Source organism: Lipotes vexillifer, unplaced genomic scaffold, assembly GCF_000442215.2.
Source record: "Lipotes vexillifer unplaced genomic scaffold, Lipotes_vexillifer_v1.1 scaffold170, whole genome shotgun sequence".
NCBI lineage: Eukaryota > Metazoa > Chordata > Mammalia > Artiodactyla > Lipotidae > Lipotes > Lipotes vexillifer.
The window spans coordinates 2,229,457-2,252,057 of NW_006772326.1; the positions used below are offsets into that span (position 1 = coordinate 2,229,457).

At 36.9% G+C, this 22,601-nt stretch overlaps 1 protein-coding gene across 1 annotated transcript in view; it reads right to left on the reverse strand.

Annotated features, from left to right (window-relative positions):
* Window positions 1-22,601, reverse strand: part of GRIP1 (glutamate receptor interacting protein 1) — a 216,184-nt gene that overhangs the window by 149,796 nt on the left and 43,787 nt on the right. Inside the window, exons 4-6 of the mRNA XM_007447392.1 lie at window positions 18,587-18,670; window positions 5,750-5,825; window positions 3,326-3,471 (exon numbers count right to left, since the gene is read on the reverse strand). Of these exons, the coding sequence (XP_007447454.1) occupies window positions 3,326-3,471; window positions 5,750-5,825; window positions 18,587-18,670 (306 nt within the window). The remainder of the gene's footprint in view (window positions 1-3,325; window positions 3,472-5,749; window positions 5,826-18,586; window positions 18,671-22,601) is intronic.

Below are 22,601 nucleotides of genomic sequence, written 5' to 3' on the forward strand. Positions count from 1 at the left end.
AAGTTCAAAAGTCCTATCCTGAAATCTGGTGTGAAACTAGATACAATCAGACTAGCTAGCCCAGATGTCGAGTCCAGTATATTTAACAACTTAAGGTATGATTTAAAAAATCAGTAGGCATGTGATAGATTCTTTATTAAATAATCCAGGGATATTAGGTAACTTTAGAAAAAAATAATATTTATATCCTAAGAAAAATACTAGTTCCAAATTTTTTAAAAAAAAAGGAACTTTGATACATCAGAAAGGGCAAATAAACTACTAAGAAGAGTTTTTACAAAAAACTGATAAGAACTAATATCCCTAAAATACAAATAGTTATACAAATCAATAGAAAAATGAATACAGGGCATAAGCAGACAATAGGAGATGAAAATGGCTAGTGTTCATATGAAAAAGCATTTAGTTGTACTAGAAATTTTTTTAAAAAGTAAACTAAAATATAAATGCAATTTTTACTTAATGAATCAGAAAGATTAAAACCAATACTATTCAGTGTTGCATCTGGTGCTCTGTTGAGACAGGTACACTTAAAACATTGCTGGTAGTAATATATTATAAAATAGTATAACCTTTCTGGAGGACAACTGGAATTATGTACCAAATATTTAAAAAAGAAATATGCCCCTCGACTTAATGAAGTCAGATACACAGACAAAGATTTGGGTTAAAAGGATATTCATTCCAGTTATCTATAATAGCAGTCTGTTGGGAAATGGTTATGTAAATACAGAATTTATTTCTGGGTGTGGTATAAAGTAGGAGATTAATTGAATTTTTTCCCACGTGGCTAACTAATTGACCCAGTATCACTTACTGACTAGCTCAACCATTCCCCACTGATGTAAGACTATACCTCTGCTTACATATCTGTAGTGGTCTGTGGCATTCAATTCTCTTCCACTGGGTTCTTTATTACCTCCTGTAAATATTACATAGACTTACTGGCACAATTTTAGAATGAGTCTTGATATTGGGTGGAACAAGTTTCTCTGCTTTCACATATTGTTTCAAAAACATTTTGGCTGTTTTCCCCCTCCCACTTTTCTTACGTTTTAGAAACAGCTTATTAAAGTCCTCCAAAGATCCTTCTGGGATTCTGAATAGAACTTATGGATGCATTTGAAAGAAATGATATATTTTAGATATCAAGACTTCCCACCCAAGTTCATGATGTAGGTCTTCATTTATTTAAGTATTCTTTATGTATATGCATATCTGTATCTATATCAATATCTATATCTAATGGGAAGATACAACTTTTGTTGTATTTATTCCTTATAGGAACCTTATTATTTTATTGTTATTATAAATGGTATATTAAAAGTAACTTTCTGGTTTTGGCTGGTATATAGAAATGTAACTGATTTTTGTATACTGATCTTATATCTAGCAACTTAGAGAAACTTTTAACGAGTTTCCTTCCTGATGGCACTTTCCCCTATATTAGGGGGATATCTGAGAACTCTGAGGTATGAAAATTGTCAGGCATGATTCAAAATGTGAATGTGAGTAGGGAAGAAGGGAGACAAGTGAGTCATCCTCTCCCCTCCTGACTCTGGTAATAATGAGATATGGAGGGCTCTCGTCTGAAATGGTGCCCATCCCCAGGTGGGGAGCCCTTGTCTCTCTGAGGTGGGCTGCTCAGAATTTACAAACTGTTGCTGTATTTAGTTTGGGAACTGGTTCCTTCTCATCCTTCAGGTTTTAGCCTACCTGTCACCTCTTCACTGACTCCTGATTGGCATCTGTCAGCCCTCACCTGTGCCTGCCCTTATTCCCTATTACAGAATCCAGTTCATGCCTTTCATGGTAGCTAATGATCACTTTCTGAGTGTTTATTTGTTTGGTCATGTTCCTGTTTACTGTCTCTCCTCCTTGTCAATTGCAAACTTCATAAGAGCAGAGATCAGGTCTGTTTTGTTTATTTCTGTACTCTTGGTACCTGTCACTTAGCTTAAAGATTAAAAAAAATATATTTGTAGACTGAATGAGTTAAATATGTAAAACATCTGTTTCAATTTTTAATGTGAATAATAAATTGGATCATCAGTTAAAATATATCTTACTTGTATAATTTTATTTTATCTTCCTAACTGCCTTTTAAAATAGGCACTGCTGGTCTCCATGTGACAAATGAGGTAACTAAGGCACAGGGAAATAAGTAACATGGTCCAAACTAATAGCCAGAAATCAGTAGAATTGAAAACAGAACCCAAATCATCTAACTCAAAAGCCATACAAAACAATAAAAAGAGAAAGAAAAAAGGGAGAAAGAGAAGACAAGAGAAAGGAAGAATAGAGGGAGGAAAGTTCATTCATTCCTGACCTTTCCATCTTAAGGGCATATCACACCACTTATTCTGCTAAGAACTCCTTAACTCACACTTTAAGTCTTCTAGGAAGCCTCATACCTCTCAAAGACATTTCAGGCCAGTAGACAGATTAAGAATACGTTCAAGCAACACTGTTCTACGTGAATCATATAGAGCAGGAAATAAAAGGAGTTTGCAGTTACAGAATAAGTGTTTTTTCTTGGCTACATTTTACCAGGACAAAACTTGCTGGTAAAGTCAGGCACACAACCAAGTCTGATAATTGTAAGAAGTATTTACAACATGATTTAAGTTTCAGTTTCACGTTCCAATTCATTGTCTTATAATTTATCTGCCTTAGTCAACTTTACACAAAACTTTGGCTCTCTCCCTTCACATTGAAAAGCCACGTGAGAATATCTTTCCAGTTGTACTACAGTTGAGAGGGTAGAAATAGAATTACTTTCTATTGGAATCATTATTTCAAGAAAGAATACTGTACTCAACTTTCATTTTAATCAGTGATACTATTTGTCCCCTTTCCTTTCTTTGTCCCTAAGTCTGATGATAAAATGGTAATTTCCATTAATTCTGATCAGCTGGCTTCACTCGGTGACGTAAAAAGAAGGAAAGGAATCCCCTACTGTTTCCAGTCTCCATGCAGTAAAAGAAAAAGTACTAGCCCCTAAGTTAATAATACCACGTGTGTGATTTGGAGGGGGAAAACACTTTCCGGCCAAAGGGTAATCCACGTATAAGAGCTGATCGCTAGGTGAAACACACTGACAGAATGAGATGTTATCAGACTCTATCAACACAAGAATTCAGAATCGCTGAGAACTGCTTCTCACCTCTTTCTGAACTCAAACAGAGTAATATGGTGCTGATGAAATTCTGTCTGCTACAGGAGGACATAACAGTTCATTCTTAATCCAAAGTGGTTTACCAGGGACGGACAGTGACATGACGTAGAGCTTAGTTAGAGATCCCAACCTCAGGATCCGACATACCCATGACCGAGACATCATATTCGATCAGCAGCGTCGCTTCTTGTCCACACTGTTTGAGAATACTCATGGCCTCAGCATGTGTGGTTCCAAGAAGCCGAATTCCATCCACACTGAGCAACCTATCACCAGGTTTGATTGTGCCCTCTCTGAAGGGAGAATAAAGAAATAGTCATTAATTTAGCATCATGGGACTTAGCATTAATAGTCACTTAGCCAAAGAGGCTCTTTCACACACATTCTACCATCTATCCCATTTGCATTTCCTTTTAAGCATCAAGTGTGACATTAAGAGAGTAAAGAGGTAACCCTCACCAGAAAGTTGCTACAATATGAAAATCAGTAATAAGAAAATAACTACACATTAGCAAATAACCAGGTCACCCACGATGAACTCTTGGGGTGTAAAAGTAATAAAGGCACATTTTCTCTTTTCTAGGTTTTTGCCAAAATGTCTAAAACTGATTTATCAGAGCCCAGGAAATAGCACTCACCTACTTTCCCAAAGCCAGGTGAGCAGAAAAGTCTGCTGATTTCATTCAATTTATCACCAGTGAACCCAAACTGGATGGGGAATGCTGGTGAAAAATTTCCCTAGTCTGTAAATTTTCCTACTGATTTATAAGGCCATTTGATGATCATCAAATTGATTCAGTCTCACATTCAATGGAAAAGGCAGGCAAATACTATTCTCCCTTCTGTGGCCATAGACACTCAAAGGCACTGGGAGAAGATGCCTCAGGACAGTAATGACACCACTAAAATGTAGCCAGAGAGGCTACCAGATTATAACCCTCCTGCCTCAGGGAGGGTCAATGAAGATAAGAAAATCAGATGTGGGGATTACAAGTTTAGGATTTGGAAAGAATAAAAATGCTGTCTTAAATATCTTTCATCCAGCAACTCTCTATGTATTTTGCCTCTAAATCTTTACCTTAAATTCTTAGATTTCCTTTAGTCCTCCGTTAATTTGGTAATACGTTGCTCACAAACTAGTAGCCTGCTCCTGACACTTCTGTCAACTCCAACTCTAAAATGTTACTAAGAAATAGAAATATTCTCATTTGCTTCAAGAAGAATAATTCACAAGAAAAGGCAGGAGAAGGAAAAAAAACGGCAAAATTTCCTTGGAAATTTTGACTTTGTATTATCCTCTGCAAAGGCAAATACACTTTAGTGCAGAGGAGAACCCAGTGTCTCCATATTTTCTCACTTTATATTAAACATCGACTTAAGAAACAAACTAAGCTAACAGTATGAGCTTTGAAGGAAAATAAATCTGAATTTCTACCCTAGCTGGCAAGTCATTTAACCATACTGGGCCTCAGTTTTGTCACCTGTAAATCTGGATAAAAATACCTGATTTAGTGGGTGGTTGTGAAGATAAAATAAGATAATGTCTGCCAAGTACTGAGCACAGTTCCTGGCCCATGGTGGGTCACTCAACAAGTGGTATTCATTATTATTATTACTATTTCGAGTGCTTAAGAAAGGTTTTTAAAAATCCATCCTAGGCTGAAACATAGTGCAGAGTCAGGGGTAATCAGTGAGTCTTCCTCCTCTCCTTCAACTATATTTAGTGGCAGGCATTGTGTTCCCTACCATTATGGAGCAGACTTTTCGCTGTGGGAAATTAATTCAAAGATAAGCATCTCTTGAGACATCTAAGTCGTGAGTTTACTTGGGACTCCCAAGGTTTATTGTAGGAAAGCTGAAGGAGCTTCTTTCAGATATTCAAATTAGCCAGGAAGAGAATGCTCTAAACACTAACACTGACAATATTCCTTCCCTTTTACTAAAAGTCGCTTCTATTCTGACATACATAATCATCATCAAAGGGTGATAATCATGATAAGGACGTTGCCAATAATAAGAGTCAGAGAACACCACCACCTGTCTTTTCAGGTTAGTATATTACCAATTGGAGAGGACTCATTTCAAGGACCTGCTGTTAAAGGGCCAGCTGCCTTTTTTTTTTTTTATAATTAAGTTTTATTGGAGTATAGTTGCTTTACAATGTTGTGTTAGTTTCTACTGTACAGCAAAGTGAATCAGCTATACATATACATATATCCCCTCTTTTCTGGATTTCCTTCCAGGATGAAAGGCCTCCTGCAAGGCACCATAAATCTCTAATCTTTGATAAAACAAAAAACCTTGAAAGGTATGCATTATCATCTACATTTTATAGTTGGAGGGAACTGAGCTTAGAGCTGTTAAGTCATTTGCCAAAAACACAGGGTAGCAAGCATTGAATCTGGAGTCAAACTTTCTTCTGATTCTGCAGCCTGAACTCTTTTGTTTTCACATTCCAACATATTTACTTAAGACCTGTTACTATGAAATTTCTAATTCATTAACTTCTATGCCAAACTCCCCAGCTTTATTTAATCTATTTGGATAGTGACACAGAAAGATGAAGTTTACCTGTCAGCAGGCCCTCCAGGACGAACACATGTTATTACAACCGGACGAGATTTATTTCTGTCATCATGTGCTCCCCCTAGCAAAGAAAAGGAATACGGCTCAAAAAATGCTCTCATTGCTGCCATTAAAAAATTCACTTACAAAATGCCAGCTGAGAAACTGAAACAAATTTTATTGTTGTATGGAGGAATACATATAATGTTTCCTTCTGGCACATAGTAGACTTTAAAATCCTATTCATTTTATATAGAATATAATTGTTGAAGTCAACATTTCTCCTCCTCTCAATAAATATATGGCTGTAATCGGGGTGAGATATAAAATGTTTAACAAGTACTGTGATAAGAGCATCAAATAATTATAAATACTAGCCCAATTAGAACAGCTGCTGGCTATAAACAAAGTGTAGGTGGGTATATTTGGTGTCAATCAACCTGGGCTGTTATACTGGTGAGTCTACAACGTGACATGAAGCAAAAACTAAAGGAAAAAAAATCCAAATATTAAAAAAAAGAAAAATTCAAGTGGCTGAAGTGGCCTTCATTAAAAATGGGGTGTTCAAAATATTAGTGCATTCTAAAAGCACTACATTTTTAGTGCCCACCACATTTATTTTTTTAACGTTTTTATTGGAGTATAATTGCTTTACAGTGGTGTGTTAGTTTCTGCTTTATAACAGTGTGAATCAGTTATACGTATATATATATATCCCCATATCTCTTCCCTCTTGCGTCTCCCTCCCACCCTCCCTACCCCACCCCTCTAGGTGGTCACAAAGCACCGAGCTGATCTCCCTGTGCTATGTGGCTGCTTCCCACTAGCTATCTTTTTTACATTTCGTAGTGTACAGCTGTCCATATATACACTACCACTCTCTCACTTTGTCCCAGCTTACCCTTCCCCCTCCCCGTGTCCTCAAGTCCATTCTCTAGTAGGTCTGCATCTTTACTCTCATCTTGCCCCGAGGTTCTTCATGACCGTTTTTTGTTTTTTAGATTCCATATATATGTGTTAGCATATGGTATTTGTCTTTCTCTTTCTGACTTACTTCACTCTGTATGACAGACTCTAGGTCCACCCACCTCACTACAAATAACTCAATTTCATTTCTTTTTATGGCTGAGTAATATTCCATTGTGTATACGTGCCACACCTTCTTTATCCATTCATCTGTCAATGGACACTTAGGTTGCTTCCATGTCCTGGCTATTGTAAATAGAGCTGCAATGAACATTGTAGTATCCCCCACATTTGATGTGGGTTTAAAAAAAAAAAAATTAATTAATTAATTTTTAGCTGCGTTGGGTCTTCATTGCTGTGTGCGGGCTTTCTCTAGTTGAGGTGAGCTGGGGCGACTCCTGGTTGTGGTGTGTGGTCTTCTCATTGCAGTGGCTTCTCTTGTTGTGGAGCATGGGCTCTAGGCGTGCGGGCTTCAGTAGTTGTGGCACGTGGGCTCAGTAGTTGTGGCTCGCAGGCTCTGGAGTGCAGGCTCAGTAGTTGTGGCGCATGGGCTTAGCTGCTCTGTGGCATGTGGGATCTTCCCGGACTAGGGCTCAAACCCATGTCCCCTGCACTGGCAGGTGGATTAACTACTGTGCCACCAGGGAAGTCCCTGATGTGTTTTGATGTTACATTTTACATCTTTTTATTTTGTATCCCTTGACAAATTTTTGTAGTTACAGCTAATTTTACTACTTCTGTCTTTTAACCTTCATACTAACTTTATAAATGGTTGATCCACTACCTTTACCATATATTTGACTTTACCAGTGAGATTTTTTCTTTCATATATTTTCTTATTTATATTTAGGGCCATTTCTTCTCAGCTTAAAGACGTCCCTAAAGGGACATTTCTTGTAGGGCCAGTTCAGTGGTAATGAACTACTTTTGCTTTTGCTTGTCTGGAAAACTCTTTATCTCTCCTTCAATTCTGAAAGTTAACCTTGCCAGGTAGAGTATTCTTGGAAGTTTTTTCCTTTTAGCACCTTGAGTATATCATGTCACTCCTTTCTGGCCTGCAAATTTTCTGCTGAAAAATCAGTTGATAGTCTTATGGGAGTTCCCTTGTATATAACGAGTTGTCTTTCTCTTTCTGCTTTGAGTCTCTCTTTATCTTAACTTTTGACAGTTTAATTATAATGTGTCTTGGTATGGATCTCTTTGGGCTCATCTTGTTTGGGATTCTCTGTGCTTCCCAAACCTGGATGTCTATTTCCTTCCCCAGGTTAGAAATGTTTTCAGCCATTATTTCTTCAAATAAGTTTTCTGCCCCTTTCTCTCTCTCTCTTCTCTTTCTGGGACCCTTATAAAGTGAATGCTAGTATGCTACATGTTGTCCCACAAGTCCCTTAAGTTCTTCTCATTTTTAAAAATTCTTTTTTCTTTTTGCCATTCTGTTTGGATGATTTCTACTACCTTGTCTTCCAGGTCACTGATCTGTTCTTCTGTTTCAACTAGTTTGCTATTGAATCCCTCTAGTGTATTTTTCAGTTCAGTTACTGTATTCTTCAGCTTTATGACTTCTGTTTGGTTCTTTCTTATGTGTTCTTTCTCTTTGTTGAAGTCCTCACTGTGTTCTTCATTCTTCTCCTGAGTTGGGTGAGCATCTTTATGACCATTACTTTGAACTCTTTATCAGGTAAATTACTTATCTCCATTTCATTAGGGTTTTTTTTTTTCCCCTGAAGTTTTATCTTGTTCCTTTATGTTGGAACATATTCTTCCGTCTCCTCATTTTGCTTGACTCTCTGTGTTTGTTTTGATGTATTATGCAAAACAGCCATCTCTCAGTCTTCAAAGATTGTCCCACACTCGATGTGGCCCTTTCATAATTTCTTGGGGAGTATGAATTCAGCTGTTTCTGGGGTTCTTTTCAGAGTAAACTGTTTAATGTGTAGCTGTATGTTTGTTGTGTCTGTGTTAGGAACTGAGTTCAGGATCTTCCTACCAACCATCTTGAACCACCCTCTATCCATTTCCACTTTCTTAACTATTGTTTGCGTGACCTGATTTGCTCATACATCACCATCCTGGCTGCCCATCTGGATGGTCTCTAGTTTGCCAGTATTTGATAAATATGAATGTTACCATCATATGACATATTTTTGGGTTTTTTTTTAAATTTTGTTTTTAATTTAATTTAATTTATTTTTTATAGCATGTTCTTATTAGTTATCTTTTTTTTTTCTTTGCGGTACGTGGGCCTCTCACTGTTGTGGCCTCTCCCGTTGCGGAGCACAGGCTCTGGATGTGCAGGCTCAGTGGCCATGGCTCACGGGCCTAGCTGCTCTGTGGCACATGGGATCTTCCCGGACTGGGGCACGAACCCATGTTCCCTGCATTGGCAGGTGGACTCTCAAACACTGCGCCACCAGGGAAGCCCTAGTTATCTATTTTATACATATTAGTGTGTATATGTCAATACCAATCTCCCAATTCATCCCACCCCCCACCCCCCCGCTTTCCCCCTTTGGTGCCCATACGTTTGTTCTCTACATCTGTATCTCTATTTCTGCCTTGCAAACCAGTTCATCTGTACCATTTCTCTAGATTCCACATATATGCATTAATATACAATATTTTTCTCTTTCTGACTTACTTCACTCAATATGACAGTCTCTAGGTCCATCCATGTCCCTACAAATAACGCAATTTCGTTCCTTTTTATGGCTAATATTCCATTGTATATATGTAGCACATCACCTCTATCTATTCATCTGTCGATGGGCATTTAGGTTGTTTCCATGACCTGGCTATTGTAAATAGTGCTGCAATGAACATTGGGGTGCATGTGTCTTTTTGAATTATGGTTTTCTCTGGTATATGCCCAGTAGTGGGATTGCTGGGTCATATGGTAGTTCTATTTTTAGTTTTTTAAGGAACCTCCATACTGTTCCCCATAGTGGCTGTATCAATTTACATTCCCAACAACAGTGCAAGAGGGTTCCCTTTTCTCCACACCCTCTCCAGCATCTATTGTTTGTAGATTTTCTGATGATGCCCATTCTAACTGGTGTGAGGTGATACCTCATTGTAGTTTTGATTTGCATTTCTCTAATAACTGGTGATGTTGAGCAGCTTTTCATGTGCCTCTTGGTCATCTGCATGTCTTCTTTGGAGAAATGTCTATTTAGGTCTTCTGTCCATTTTTGGATTGGGTTGTTTGTTTTTTTGATATTGAGCTGCATGAGCTGTTTATATATTTTGGAGATTAATCCTTTCTCCGTTGATTCATTTGCAAATATTTTCTCCCATTGTGAGGGGTATCTTTTCATCTTATTTATGGTTTCCTTTGCTGTGCAAAAGCTTTTAAGTTTCATTAGGTCCCATTTGTTTATTTTTGGTTTTATTTCCATTACTTTAGGAGGTGGGTCAAACAATATCTTGCTGTGATTTATGTCAATATGAGGTTCTTCCTATGTTTTCCTCTAAGAGTTTTATAGCGTTCAGTCTTACATTTAGGTCTTTAATTCATTTTGAGTTTACATTTGTGTATGGTGTTAGGGAGTGTTCTAATTCCATTCTTTTACATGTAGCTGTCCAGTTTTCCCAGCACCACTTATTGCAGAGACTGTCTTTTCTCCATTGCATATCTTTGCCTCCTTTGTCACAGATTAGTTCACCGTAGGTGTGTGGGTTTATCTCTGGGCTTTGTATGTTGTTCCATTGATCTATATTCCTGTTTTTGTCCCAGTACCATATTGTCTTGATTACTGTAGCTTTGTAGTATAGTCTGAAGTCAGGGAGCCTGATTCCTCCAGCTCCATTTTTTCCCCTCAAGATTACTTTGGCTATTTGGGGTCTTTTGTGTCTCCATACAAATTTTAAGATTTTTTATTCTAGTTCTGTAAAAAATGCCATTGGTAATTTGATAGCGATTGCATTGAATTTGTAGATTGCTTTGGGTATTATAGTCATTTTCGCAATGTTGATTCTTCCAGTCTAAGAAAATGGTATATCTCCCCTACTGTTTGTGTCATCTTTGATTTCTTTCATCAGCATCTTAGAGTTTTCTGAGTACAGGTCTTTTACCTCCATAGGTAGATTTATTCCTAGGTATTTTATTCTTTTTGCTGCAATGGTGAATGAGATTGTTTCCTTAATTTCTTTTTCTGATGTTTCATTGTTAGTGTATAGGAATGCAAGAGATTTCTGTGCATTAATTTTGTGTCCTGCAACTTTACAAAATTCATTGATTAGCTGTAGTAGTTTTCTGGTGGCATCTTTAGGATTATCTATGTATAGGATCATGTCATCTGCAAACAGTGACAGTTTTACTTATTCTTTTCCAAATCTGTATTTCTTTTATTTTTCTTCTCTGATTGCTATGGCTAGGACTTCCTAAACTATGTTGAATAATAGTGGCGAGAGTGGATATCCTTGTCTTGTTCCTTATCTTGGTGGAAACGGTTTCAGTTTTTCACTGAGAATGATGTTTGCTGTGGGTTTGTTGTATATGGTTTTTATTATGTTGAGGTAGGTTACCTCTGTGTCCATTTTCTGGAGAGTTTTATCATAAATGGATGTTGAATTTTGTCAAAAGCTTTTCCTGCATCTATTGAGATGATCATGTGGTTTTTATTCTTCAATTTGTTAATATGATATTCCACATTGATTGATATGTGTATATTGAAGAACCCTTGCATCCCTGGGATAAATCCCACTTGATCATGGTGTATGATCCTTTTAATGTGCTGTTGCATTCTGTTTGCTGGTATTTTGTTAAGGACTTTTGCATCTATATTCATCAGTGATATTGGTCTTTAATTTTCTTTTTTTGGTAGTATCTTTGTATGGTTTTGGAATCTGGGTGATGGTGACATTGTAGAATGAGTTTGGGAGTGTTTCTTCCTCTGCAATTTTTTGGAAGAGTTTGCGAAGGATGGGTGTTAGCTCTTTGCTAAATGTTTGATAGAATTCACCTGTGAAGGCATCTGGTAGTGGACTTTTGTTTGTTGGAAGATTTTTTAAAAAAAATTATTCATTTACTTAACTAATTAATTTATTTTTGGCTGCATTGGGTCTTTGTTGTTGTGCACAGGCTTTCTCTAGTTGTAATGAGTGGGGGCTACTCTTTGTAGTGGTGTGCAGGCTTCTCATTGCGGTGGCATCTCTTGTTGCAGAGCACGGGCTCTAGGTGCATGGGCTTCAGTAGTTTCGGCACGTGGGTTCAGTAGTTGTGGCTCATGGGCTTCAGAATGCAGGCTCAGTAGTTGTGGCATATGGGTTTAGTTGCTCTGTGGCATGTGGGATCTTCCCAAACCAGGGCTCGAATCCCTGTCTCCTGCATTGGCAGGCTGATTCTTAATCACTGCACCACCAGGGAAGCAGTTGGAAGATTTTTAATTAAAGTTTCAATTTCATTACTTGTGATTGGTCTGTTCATATTTTCTATTTCTTCCTAGTTCAGTCTAGGAAGGTTATATCTTTCTAATAATCTGTCCATTTCTTCCAGGTTGTCCATTTTATTGGCATAGAGTTGCTTTTAGTCGTCTCATGATGCTTTGTATTTCTGCAGTGTCCATTGTAACATCTCCTTTTTCATTTCTAATTTTATTGATTGGAGTCCTCTCCCTCTTTCTCTTGATGAGCCTGGCTAAAGGTTTATCAATTTTGTATATCTTCTCAAAGAACCAGCTTTTAGTTTTATTGATCTTTGCTTCTATTTCATTTATTTCTCCTCTCACCTTTATGATTTCTTTCCTTCTACTAACTTTGGGTTTTGTTTGTTCTTCTTTCTCTAGTTCCTTTAAGTGTAAGGTCACATTGTTTATTTGAGATGTTTCTTGTTTCTTGAGGTAGGATTGTATTGCTACAAACTTCCGTCTTAGAACTGCTTTTGCTGCATACCGTAGGTTTTGGATCATCGTGTTTTCATCCTCATTTGTTTCTAGGTATTTTTTGATTTCCTCTTTGATTTCTTCAGTGATCTCTTGGTTATTCAGTAACATACTGTTTAGCCTCCATGTGTTTGTGATTTTTACAGTATTTTTTTCCTGCAGTTGATATCTAGTCTCATAGCATTGTGGTCAGAAAAGATGCTTGATATGATTTCAATTTTCTTAAATTTACCAAGGCTTGATTTGTGACCCAAGATGTGATCTATCCTGGAGAATGTTCCGTGTGCACTTGAGAAGAAAGTGTAATCTGCTGTTTTCGGATTGAATGTCTTATAAATATCAATTAGATCTATCTGGTCTGTTGTGTCATTTAAAGCTTGTGTTTCCTTATAAATTTTCTGTCTGGATGATCTGTCTTTTGGTGTAAGTGAGGTGTTAAAGTCCTCCACTATCACTGTTACTGTCAATTTCCTCTTTTATAGCTGTTAGCATTTGCCTTATGTATTGAGGTGCTCCTATGTTGGGTGCATATTTGTTTATAATTGTTATATCTTCTTGGATTGATCCCTTCATCATTATGTAGTGTCCTTCCTTGTCTCTTGTAACATTCTTTATTTTAAAGTCTATATCATCTGATACGAGTACTGATACTCCAGCTTTGTTTGATTTCAATTTGTATGGAATATCTTTTTCTATCCCCACACTTTCAGTCTGTATGTGTCCCTAGGTCTGAAGTGGGTCTCTTGTAGACAACATCTATACAGGTCTTGTTTTTGTATCCATTCAGCGAGCCTGTGTCTTTTGGTTGGAGCATTTAATCCATTCACTTTTAAGGTAATTATCGATATGTATGTTCCTATTACCATTATCTTAATTGTTTTGGGTTTGTTTTTGTAGGTCCTTTTCTTCTCTTGTGTTTCCCACTTAGAGAAGTTCCTTTAGCATTTGTTGTAGAGCTGGTTTGGTGGCGCTGAATTCTCTTAGTTTTTGCTTGTCTGTAAAGCTTTAGATTTCTCCATAGAATCTGAATGAGATCCTTGCTGGCTAGAGTAATCTTGGTTGTAGGTTCTTCCCTTTCATCACTTTAAATATATCATGCCACTCCCTCCTAGCTTGTAGAGTTTCTGCTGAGAAATCTGCTGTTAACCTTATGGGAGTTCCCTTGTATGTTATTTGTCGTTTATCCCTTTTTGAATTTAGTAATTTTTGTTTGTCTTTAATTTTTGCCAATTTGATTACCATGTGTCTTGGCATGTTTCTCCTTGGGTTTATCCTGTTTGGGACTCTCTCTACGCTTCCTGGACTTGGGTGGCTATTTCCTTTCCCATGTTAGGGAAGTTTTCAATTATAATCTTTTCAAATATTTTCTCAGGTCCTTTCTCTCTCTCTTCTCCTTCTGGGACCCCTATAATGCGAATGTTGGTGCATTTAATGTGGTCCCAGAGGTCTCTTAGCTGGTCTTCACTTCTTTTCATTCTTTTTTTCTTTATTCTGTTGCATGGCAGTGAATTCCACCATTCTGTCTTCCAGGTCATTTATCCATTCTTCTGCACCAATTATTCTGCTATTGATTCCTTCTAGTGTATTTTTCATTTCAGTTATTGTATTATTCATCTCTGTTTGTTCTTTAATTCTTCTAGGTCTTTGTTAAACATTTCTTGCATCTTCTTGATCTCTGTCTCCATTCTTTTTCCGAGGTCCTGGATATCTTCTCTATCACTGTTCTGAAATCTTTTTCTGGTAGGTTGCCTATCGCCACTTCATTTCATTGTTTTTCCAGGGTATTATCTTGTTCCTTCATCTGGTACATAGCCCTCTGCCTTTTCATTTTGTCTATCTTTCTGTGAATGTGGTTTTCATTCCACAGCCTGCAGGATTGTAGTTCTTCTTGCTTCTGCTGTCTACTCTCTCACCATCATGTAACATTTAATGTTTATCTGGTAGAACAGAGTGCCATTTCCCAAATTTGGCACTGGTAAAGAGGTCAGCTTAAAGAACCTAAGAGAAAATTTAAAAGGCATTCACTGTTCTTGAGGAAAGCAAATGCTTCCTTTATGTTCATTGCTATTACAAGAGATTTATACAGTCTGGTTGATTGGTAAAATCTCTGTTTCAGTATTTTATTTCTTTCAATCAATTTGATGGATTCTTTTAAAATTCTTCCTTAATTAAAAAAGAAAATTCAGAAATTTTTCAGAAAAAAATTTTTTAATGAAAATCATGATAAGTTACAGCACATGTTTCATCATATTTATATAAATACCATTATGTAACTTCTTTTTTGCAAGGTGATCATAAAAAGATAGGTGTACTTTTCCCTGAGGGGTACTGATTTAGAAGAGGAAAGGGGCTGAAGACAGCAAGAAACCTTTCCACTATATTGATTTGGAGGTCCAAATTACAAGTATGTAACAGTGAATACATGTTAAAGTGTGAGAGAGATAACTCTAAATTTTTTGGTATGTGACATTTTGTCATTATTTGAAATAATGAGCCATTTAGTTTGTGCTTCACTTATGTTCTAGATGTTTGGAGCTGTAAAGCATAATAAAGACCACTCAGAGACCAGGGGTATTTTCAATCCTGGTTGCCCATTCACATGACCCACCTGGCATGCTATTAGAAAAATATCAATGCCAGGGACACAGTGCAGACCAAATCTGAATATTGGGGTCCATATGTTAAATGAGTAAACATACCTACAATTTTATAGTTGAGAATGATTAGAGAAATTTCCTCATCCAAAGTGAAAAGCAAATTAGTGGCAGAGTGATTTTTCCTTTTTTTAAAAAAAATTTATCACAATTTTTTTCATCTATTAAAAAATTTTTTTTTATTGGAGTATAGTTGATTTACAATGTTGTGTTAGTTTCTGCTCTACAACAAAGTATCTCCATTCCTTTTTAGATACTCTTTCCAAATAGGTCATTACAGAGTATTAAGTAGAGTTCCTTGTGCTCTACAGTAGGTCCTTATTAGCTATCCATTTTATATATAGTAGTGTGTATATGTCAATCCCAATCTCCCAATTTATCCCTCCCTCCCTTCCCTCCCCAGTAACCATAAGTTTGTTTTCTAAATCTGTGACTCTCTTTCTGTTTTATAAATAAGTTCATTGATTCTTCCTGTTAACCTAAACCATCTTCTGGCTTGGTGGCAAAGGAATTAACAGAAATTTAACTCTTCATGATTTAGGCCAGAACATCATTTTTCATTTTACGGGTACCAGTTTCTATTGTTTGGGCAGTGAAGGTGTTTGGATCTGTGACATATAGCATTAGAAATGTAATTCCATTCATCAGCTAAAAGCCTGTTTTTTTGTTAAAAGATCCATCCTAATTGGGGAAGAAGAAATTCTCCAGCACTAAATGAATATGCTTCACCTGCAATATCTTCCCCTCCCTCTTCCCTGAATGTCCTGGTATTCCCCATTGATCTAAGTTAAGCTCACATCCCATCTATGCCATAATGTTTTACCTGCCATGATAGCATTTATCCACAGTACTTTCTCATTCTGCAACTCTGTTTGCGATTAACCAATAACTCTTAAGGGATGGGCAATGGCCACCTTTTGAGCAAGAAGACCCTCCAGATGGGCCTCAAACTGATTTGAAAATATAAGTTCTTTATTTATTCTCATTAAAAATTACATAAGGGGCTTCCCTGGTGGTGCAGTGGTTGAGAGTCCGCCTGCTGATGCAGGGGACACGGGTTCGTGCCCCGGTCCAGGAGGATCCCACATGCTGTGGAACGGCTAGGCCTGTGAGCCATGGCCTCTGAGCCTGCGCGTCCAGAGCCTGTGCTCCACGACAGGAGAGGCCACAACAGTGAGAGGCCCGCATACCACAAAAAAAAAAAAAAAAAAAAAAAATTATGTAAAATTTGACACATTTTTATGTTCAACAGACATACTAAGGGAGTTATTAAGACCTACAAAAATTTGGTACTCATAAACTAAAATTGGCTTATTATTACTAAGGTTTTAAAACCAGTATAATACCAAGAAGTCTGATGTCCACACAAATCTAGGCCTCATTCATTCATTCTTCCATTTATTAAGTGCCTACCATGTACTAGGTAGGAGTCTAGGCTCATATTAAAATATTCTTACTATGCATGCACACATGGATATTTGAAATTCCTGCCAATTGTGGGAAGGACATTTGTTAGCATCATATCATCAGTTGTCTTGAGGTGGTTGTAGATTGCAATTGCTTCTATTCTTTTTAGTTCTTAAGTGATAAATTACTGTTGGTTTAGCTCTTTCATTAGCAATTTGATTTTTTATTGATTAACCATACAGCAGCTAGTGATGAATATCTGCACCAGCAGTATTTTTTACTGCAGCATTTCAATAATCAGGCTTGTAGGAATGCGATTCAAGCGTGCCTCTCTTTCATATTTATATTTCAAAACCAGATTTGTATATACCACCCTCCAAGCTAAAATTACTTGTACACTGACTTTTCATTATATTCATCTAGTTTTTTTGCACAGAAATTTGAAAATGGTTAAGGTAAATGATCTGGGGGTCTGTCGCTCCACCTAAATGTACGACTTGGTTAGAAAAGTATAATAACTACTGATCTAAACCACTCCACGTGTTCCTAGTTGCCTGTTTTCTCTAATATTCATTTGGGCACTGTATCAACTTATGTCTTAAATTCATTGGACTGTAATCGCCTGTAGATAGGGGTCCTGTCTCATGACTCCATAGTACTCTGCCTCATGCTGACATGCTGACATGTCCTTAATGAATATTTGACTGATTGATTTTCTAAATGATTCACACAGAATTGAACCTAATGCCCAAAGCTCAGTCATTAAGGCAAGCCTGTATAAGTGAACACATCTGTTTTATTCCTTGATGCATGTACATTTATTAAGATGCTTAGTTAATTTTAATTAATGTCATAATCATTTTGATAGAATTTTGACTCTGGTGAAGTAGAAAATGTAATAGGTAAAAACAAATTAAAAAATCAAGAAATGTTAAAAATTCCTGATGCTTACCTAGTTCCCTATTGAACCTCATTGTCATACTAGGAATTATGAGTTATTAATGTATGTGTAGTCTTTTTTAAATAAATTTATTTATTTATTTTTGGCAGTGTTGGGTCTTTGTTGCTATGCATGGGCTTTCTCTAGTTGTGGCGAGCAGGGGCTACTCTTCGTTGCGGTGCACGGGCTTCTCATTGGGGTGGCTTCTCTTGTTGCAGAGCATGGGCTCTAGGGTGCGCGGGCTTCAGTAGTTGTGGCACACAGGCTCAGTAGTTGTGGCTCACGGGCTTAGCTGCTCTGCAGCATGTGGGATCTTCCTGGACCAGGGCTCGAATCCATGTCCCCTGCATTGGCAGGTGGATTCTTAACCACTGCCCCACCAGGGAAGTCCCTTGTATGTGTAATCTTTAAGGGATGAAATTACTAATAAGAAAACTAAAAGAATAAAAGCCAGAATTACAGCTCAGAATTAATGGTTTTGTAGACAAGTTGGAGTCACCTGACATTTTTATTATTCATATCATTCCAAAATAAGATGAATTGAGCTGATGCACATCAGGTGGAAGCTACAGTAACAAGATGTATTTTAGGAGAAAACAATTTAAACAAAGATACTTAATCCTAGTGCATTAAATCAAATCATCCATATTCATCAACATTTTTGACTCAGTGATATAGAAAAGTATAAAAGGGAAGACAAAAGACACGTTGACAAGTGGCAAATCAGTAGGATGACTGAGTTCACAAGGTTTACAAATAATGGCTTCCTGTTCTGTATTAACAAACTGGAATAAATTAGCTACATCATTTGGATTCCACTTTGATTTCCAATTACTGCTTTATTTCTTTAAAGAAAAATGGGTGCAAATATTATAATGTGACTTTAGGCACTGAAAACATCAGGTTTTTTTAGGATGACTTTCTAGTTCACTCCCAGTATTTCACTGACAAATTCTCCAAGAATATCTGTTAGTTCTATTTTCTAACCGCCACCTACCTCGTATTACAAAACCAAAGGTATTGCCTTCTTTATGTAATGTGACCTCCACCGTTCGGAAAATAACACTCGATCCTTGAACAGCTGAATGCAGGAAAGAGAGAGGAAATATAAGTCTCACATCATAATGACATCTCTGGATTTTTTGATGGGCATAAAATACTACAGATCCCTTGTTGCAAATAATTCTTGTTGAGTAATAAAACAGCAAAAAAGTCTGTTTTTAAAGAAAATGTTACAAAAAATAATTGGAATGACATACAAATACCATAAAATAGCCATGCGCATAAATGACGTATATAGGTCCAGGTGGAATCAAAATCAGAGATACTTCCTTTCCTCCCATGTAGCCAGTTTTTAGACAGAGAATAATATTCACATTGTTAAAATTCTATATAACAAGAGAGACAATCTTCATATGATAAATAGAACTATTTTCCCTTTGTATAATGCAAAAATAATATGATTTTTATAAAACGTATGAAATAATTATTGTCTTTATATTTATTTTTGCAGCTAGCACAAGAAGGAAAAGTATTACTCTCAGATTACCATTAATAGGTTAAGCTGATGCACATTGATTTTCTGACATGATGCACAGCAATTAAACAGACAACAGCAACCTGAATGAAACTTGGAGAGAAAAAGCAATTCGAAGTACATTCAAAATATTATTACTGACTAATAAAATAAAGATCTACTTAATTTTACTTGATACTATCATGCTTAGGTTGTGTTTGCCTGGTTATTGCTCTCATTTCACAAAATGAAATTCCATTGCCAAGTTGCTATCTCTAATTACATTATACACGAGGGATAAGTTATATGAAGTTATATGAATAGTAACTAAACTACTCTTTAAGACTGTTTTTTCAAGAAACTAGTGAGTAATTCTGATTATACAGTATACTCTTGCTAGATTTAAAAAAATATTTTATCATTATGGATACAAGGATAGTTTTATTCATGGAGACAAGGGTTGGCAATCTATAGAATTTGATGGTCTTAGCTCCTTGTCTTGAATTTGTACAGTGATGTTCAGTTGTCTAAGGCTGTGTTCATTATCAATGACACATTTTTTACATTGTTACTAGATCCTGAAGGGCTTATTACATCAAGCTGTCAACAAGAAACATAGACAGAATTTAAAGGTATCTTTGAAAAGAACGTTTCTTGCCATTGACAGAAATAGGAAGTAATTTTAATTAAGCATTAATTATAATTATTTTTTAATTATCAGAAATTCTGAATCCTCAAAGGAATAGACATGATTATGAAAAGTACACAGTTAAATTCACAAAATTGCACACAGCCAGCTGAGACATAAAGTACAATAAGAACTTGGATCTGCTAAAAAAACAACATAAACCTACAGCTGAACAAAATGTTTTGGTACGCTGCTGATTTAATTAAATGTCATATTCTTGCTATCAGGGGAATTTCAGTTTATTCTAATCAGCTAGGAACAGTGCATACAAATAGCTGGAAGTGTTGAGGTACGGTTTAAATTAAATGTAAAAAACTGAGTTCAAACCAAATATTTTCTTATTTCCATGACCCAACAAGCCACTTGAAGAAACTGGTTAAGAACATGATCTTTCTGTTCTATTAAGGAAAAGATATGGAGAGAAATAATTAATGAGCATCTAGTGTATGCAAAGAACTCTGCGAAGTGGTTTACAAATTTTATTTCATTTAATCATTAAATCAACTTTCAATTATATACAACTAAATTCTAATTCTGGGCCACCTGTCCTTGTTGGCTGAGGGTCTGTTCTGGGGATGCCAAGCACTGTAATTTCAACTTTGCTTCAACTAAATCTTGCTGACCATAAAATCTTACAAACAAATCTAAAGTCAATATAAAGACTTCGGGGATTATCTACAGCTTTAGATTATCCACACTATTGCTGTTCATCATTTACAAAGGTAAATGGGAATGTTGACTACATTTTAATATATTTAATGAAATAGATTTGGTCTTTATAATTTATATTTGCATGACTGGCTCTTGGCGACTGGGTTTTCATATTCAGCACCAGACATCCTGTTTGGCCACATGAATTTTACTCATTACTTCACATATGTGTATGTGGACATAGAGATCCAATTAAGAGGCTTACCCAAAAAATCAAACTGGGCACATAGGAAGGCTAGAGAAACCAATTTTATAAAGCAAAAATACTCCTCCCTAGTATTTTAGTTGTACTGTTGTCCCTTGTTTCTATATGTGCATAGGCATATACTTCTATAACATAAAGTGACATTCTCTATTTTACTATGGTAGATTTGGTTTTTCTAAATTATCAACATATACTATTTCCCATAGGAGAATAGGAGTTGTGCACTTTCCCACCTCATTACATTGGGTTTGCACAGCTGACTTGCTTTAGCCAATGGGGTGTTAAGACACGTGAGTGGAGTCTGGAAATGTGCTCCTGTGGTTGGGCTTGTCTTGTTTTCCCTCTGCCACGGTCACAGGAAGAGCTTCCCCTGGGTAGCTGATGCTTCTTCAGACTACATCCCAGAATGAACCATGGGAAGGAGACCTGGGACGCCCACCACGCCACACCTCCCCACCGTATCATCTTCATCATCATCATCACCATCATCATCTATCATCTGTCTATCTTTCTTAGAATTAGAAATGAGAAGTAATAAGGCTGTCACAGGGACATGCTTTAACACATTTATTTGAATTAAGGAGGCATTCCTTCCAATAAAAAGCTAGTCTGATTTAGCTGATGGTTTAACGGTGAGGACCGCCTTTGACAATAAGACTCTGTGGCAGACGTTTTCCATAAAACAAACGAGGTAAATCTGTAGCTCCAAGGTTTGAATGGAAATGGTATACAAAAATGTATAAAATAAACATCATGCTAAAAATTATATCCTATCCAACTACTGAAGTTTATCATAAAGAATTTTAGGTGTTAAAAATTTGATGAGAATTATGTAATATTTCAAAATTCTTTAGGGGTTATGTGACCAAAAAATTTGAAGGCACTCCTCTAGACCAACTTTGAACACACTAATACTCAAGATACAGCCTGGTAACATTCTCTCTAAATACGGTCTCAAAACACCACATAATTTTAGAGTCAAAAAGAACTTTAGAGCTCATGAAGATCGACTATTTCATTTTCACTAAGAAACTGAATCAGAAAAGGTAAGTGGCTTGCCCAAGGTCAAAGTTCCATTTTTCTGCTATCAGATCTCTGTCTCTGTACCATTCTCTCTCTCTGTCTCTCTCACCCTCTCTCTCTCTCTCTCTCTCTCTCTCTCTCTCTCTCTCTCTCTCTCACACACACACACACACCACACACACACACACACACCTTCCTCCAATTCTTTTTGGATTCTGGGATTGGCTGAGCCTCAGATTGCTGTGAGAGTTCCAGTCTCGGCCTCGTGTGGCCTACCTTTCATCAGGCAGCTATCCTCCCGGACCCTCACTGCTGCTGGCTCGCTCCTGCTCTGGCTGTCTAAGCTCAGTGAAAGGGAGGCTTATTAATCCCTTCAACCTCCCTGAACTCACAGATCTTATCAATTTATCTAACATAATAGAAGGAGACAGAGATAATCCTTGGCGAATAGACCTCTTCTATCTGATTTCTACCACACTTTTGTGTTTAAAAATATTTTCTCTTTTTCCATCAGCTTTACTGTGTGAGGGAGGAAAAGCTGGTATAATCACCAACCCCTGAATATTTCTGACGCCCACCCTCTCCTCTTTAACCCTACTAATGCTACAGTTATTCAGGATATTACCTCTCTTTTGGGAAATTATAACAGCCTTGGGGCTTATAGCCTCTGATCTGTTCTCCATTTGACCTCTTAAAATAAGTCTAAAAACCCTGATCTGATGATGCTGTTCCTTGGCCTTAAAAACTTTTAAAGGCTCCTTTTGCCCACTCGACACCATCCACACTCTACCCACATGGCTTATAAGGCCCTCCTTCACTTGGTTTCTGTTTACCTCACTGGCCTCATTCCTCTCTAGGCCCTCTCTTTC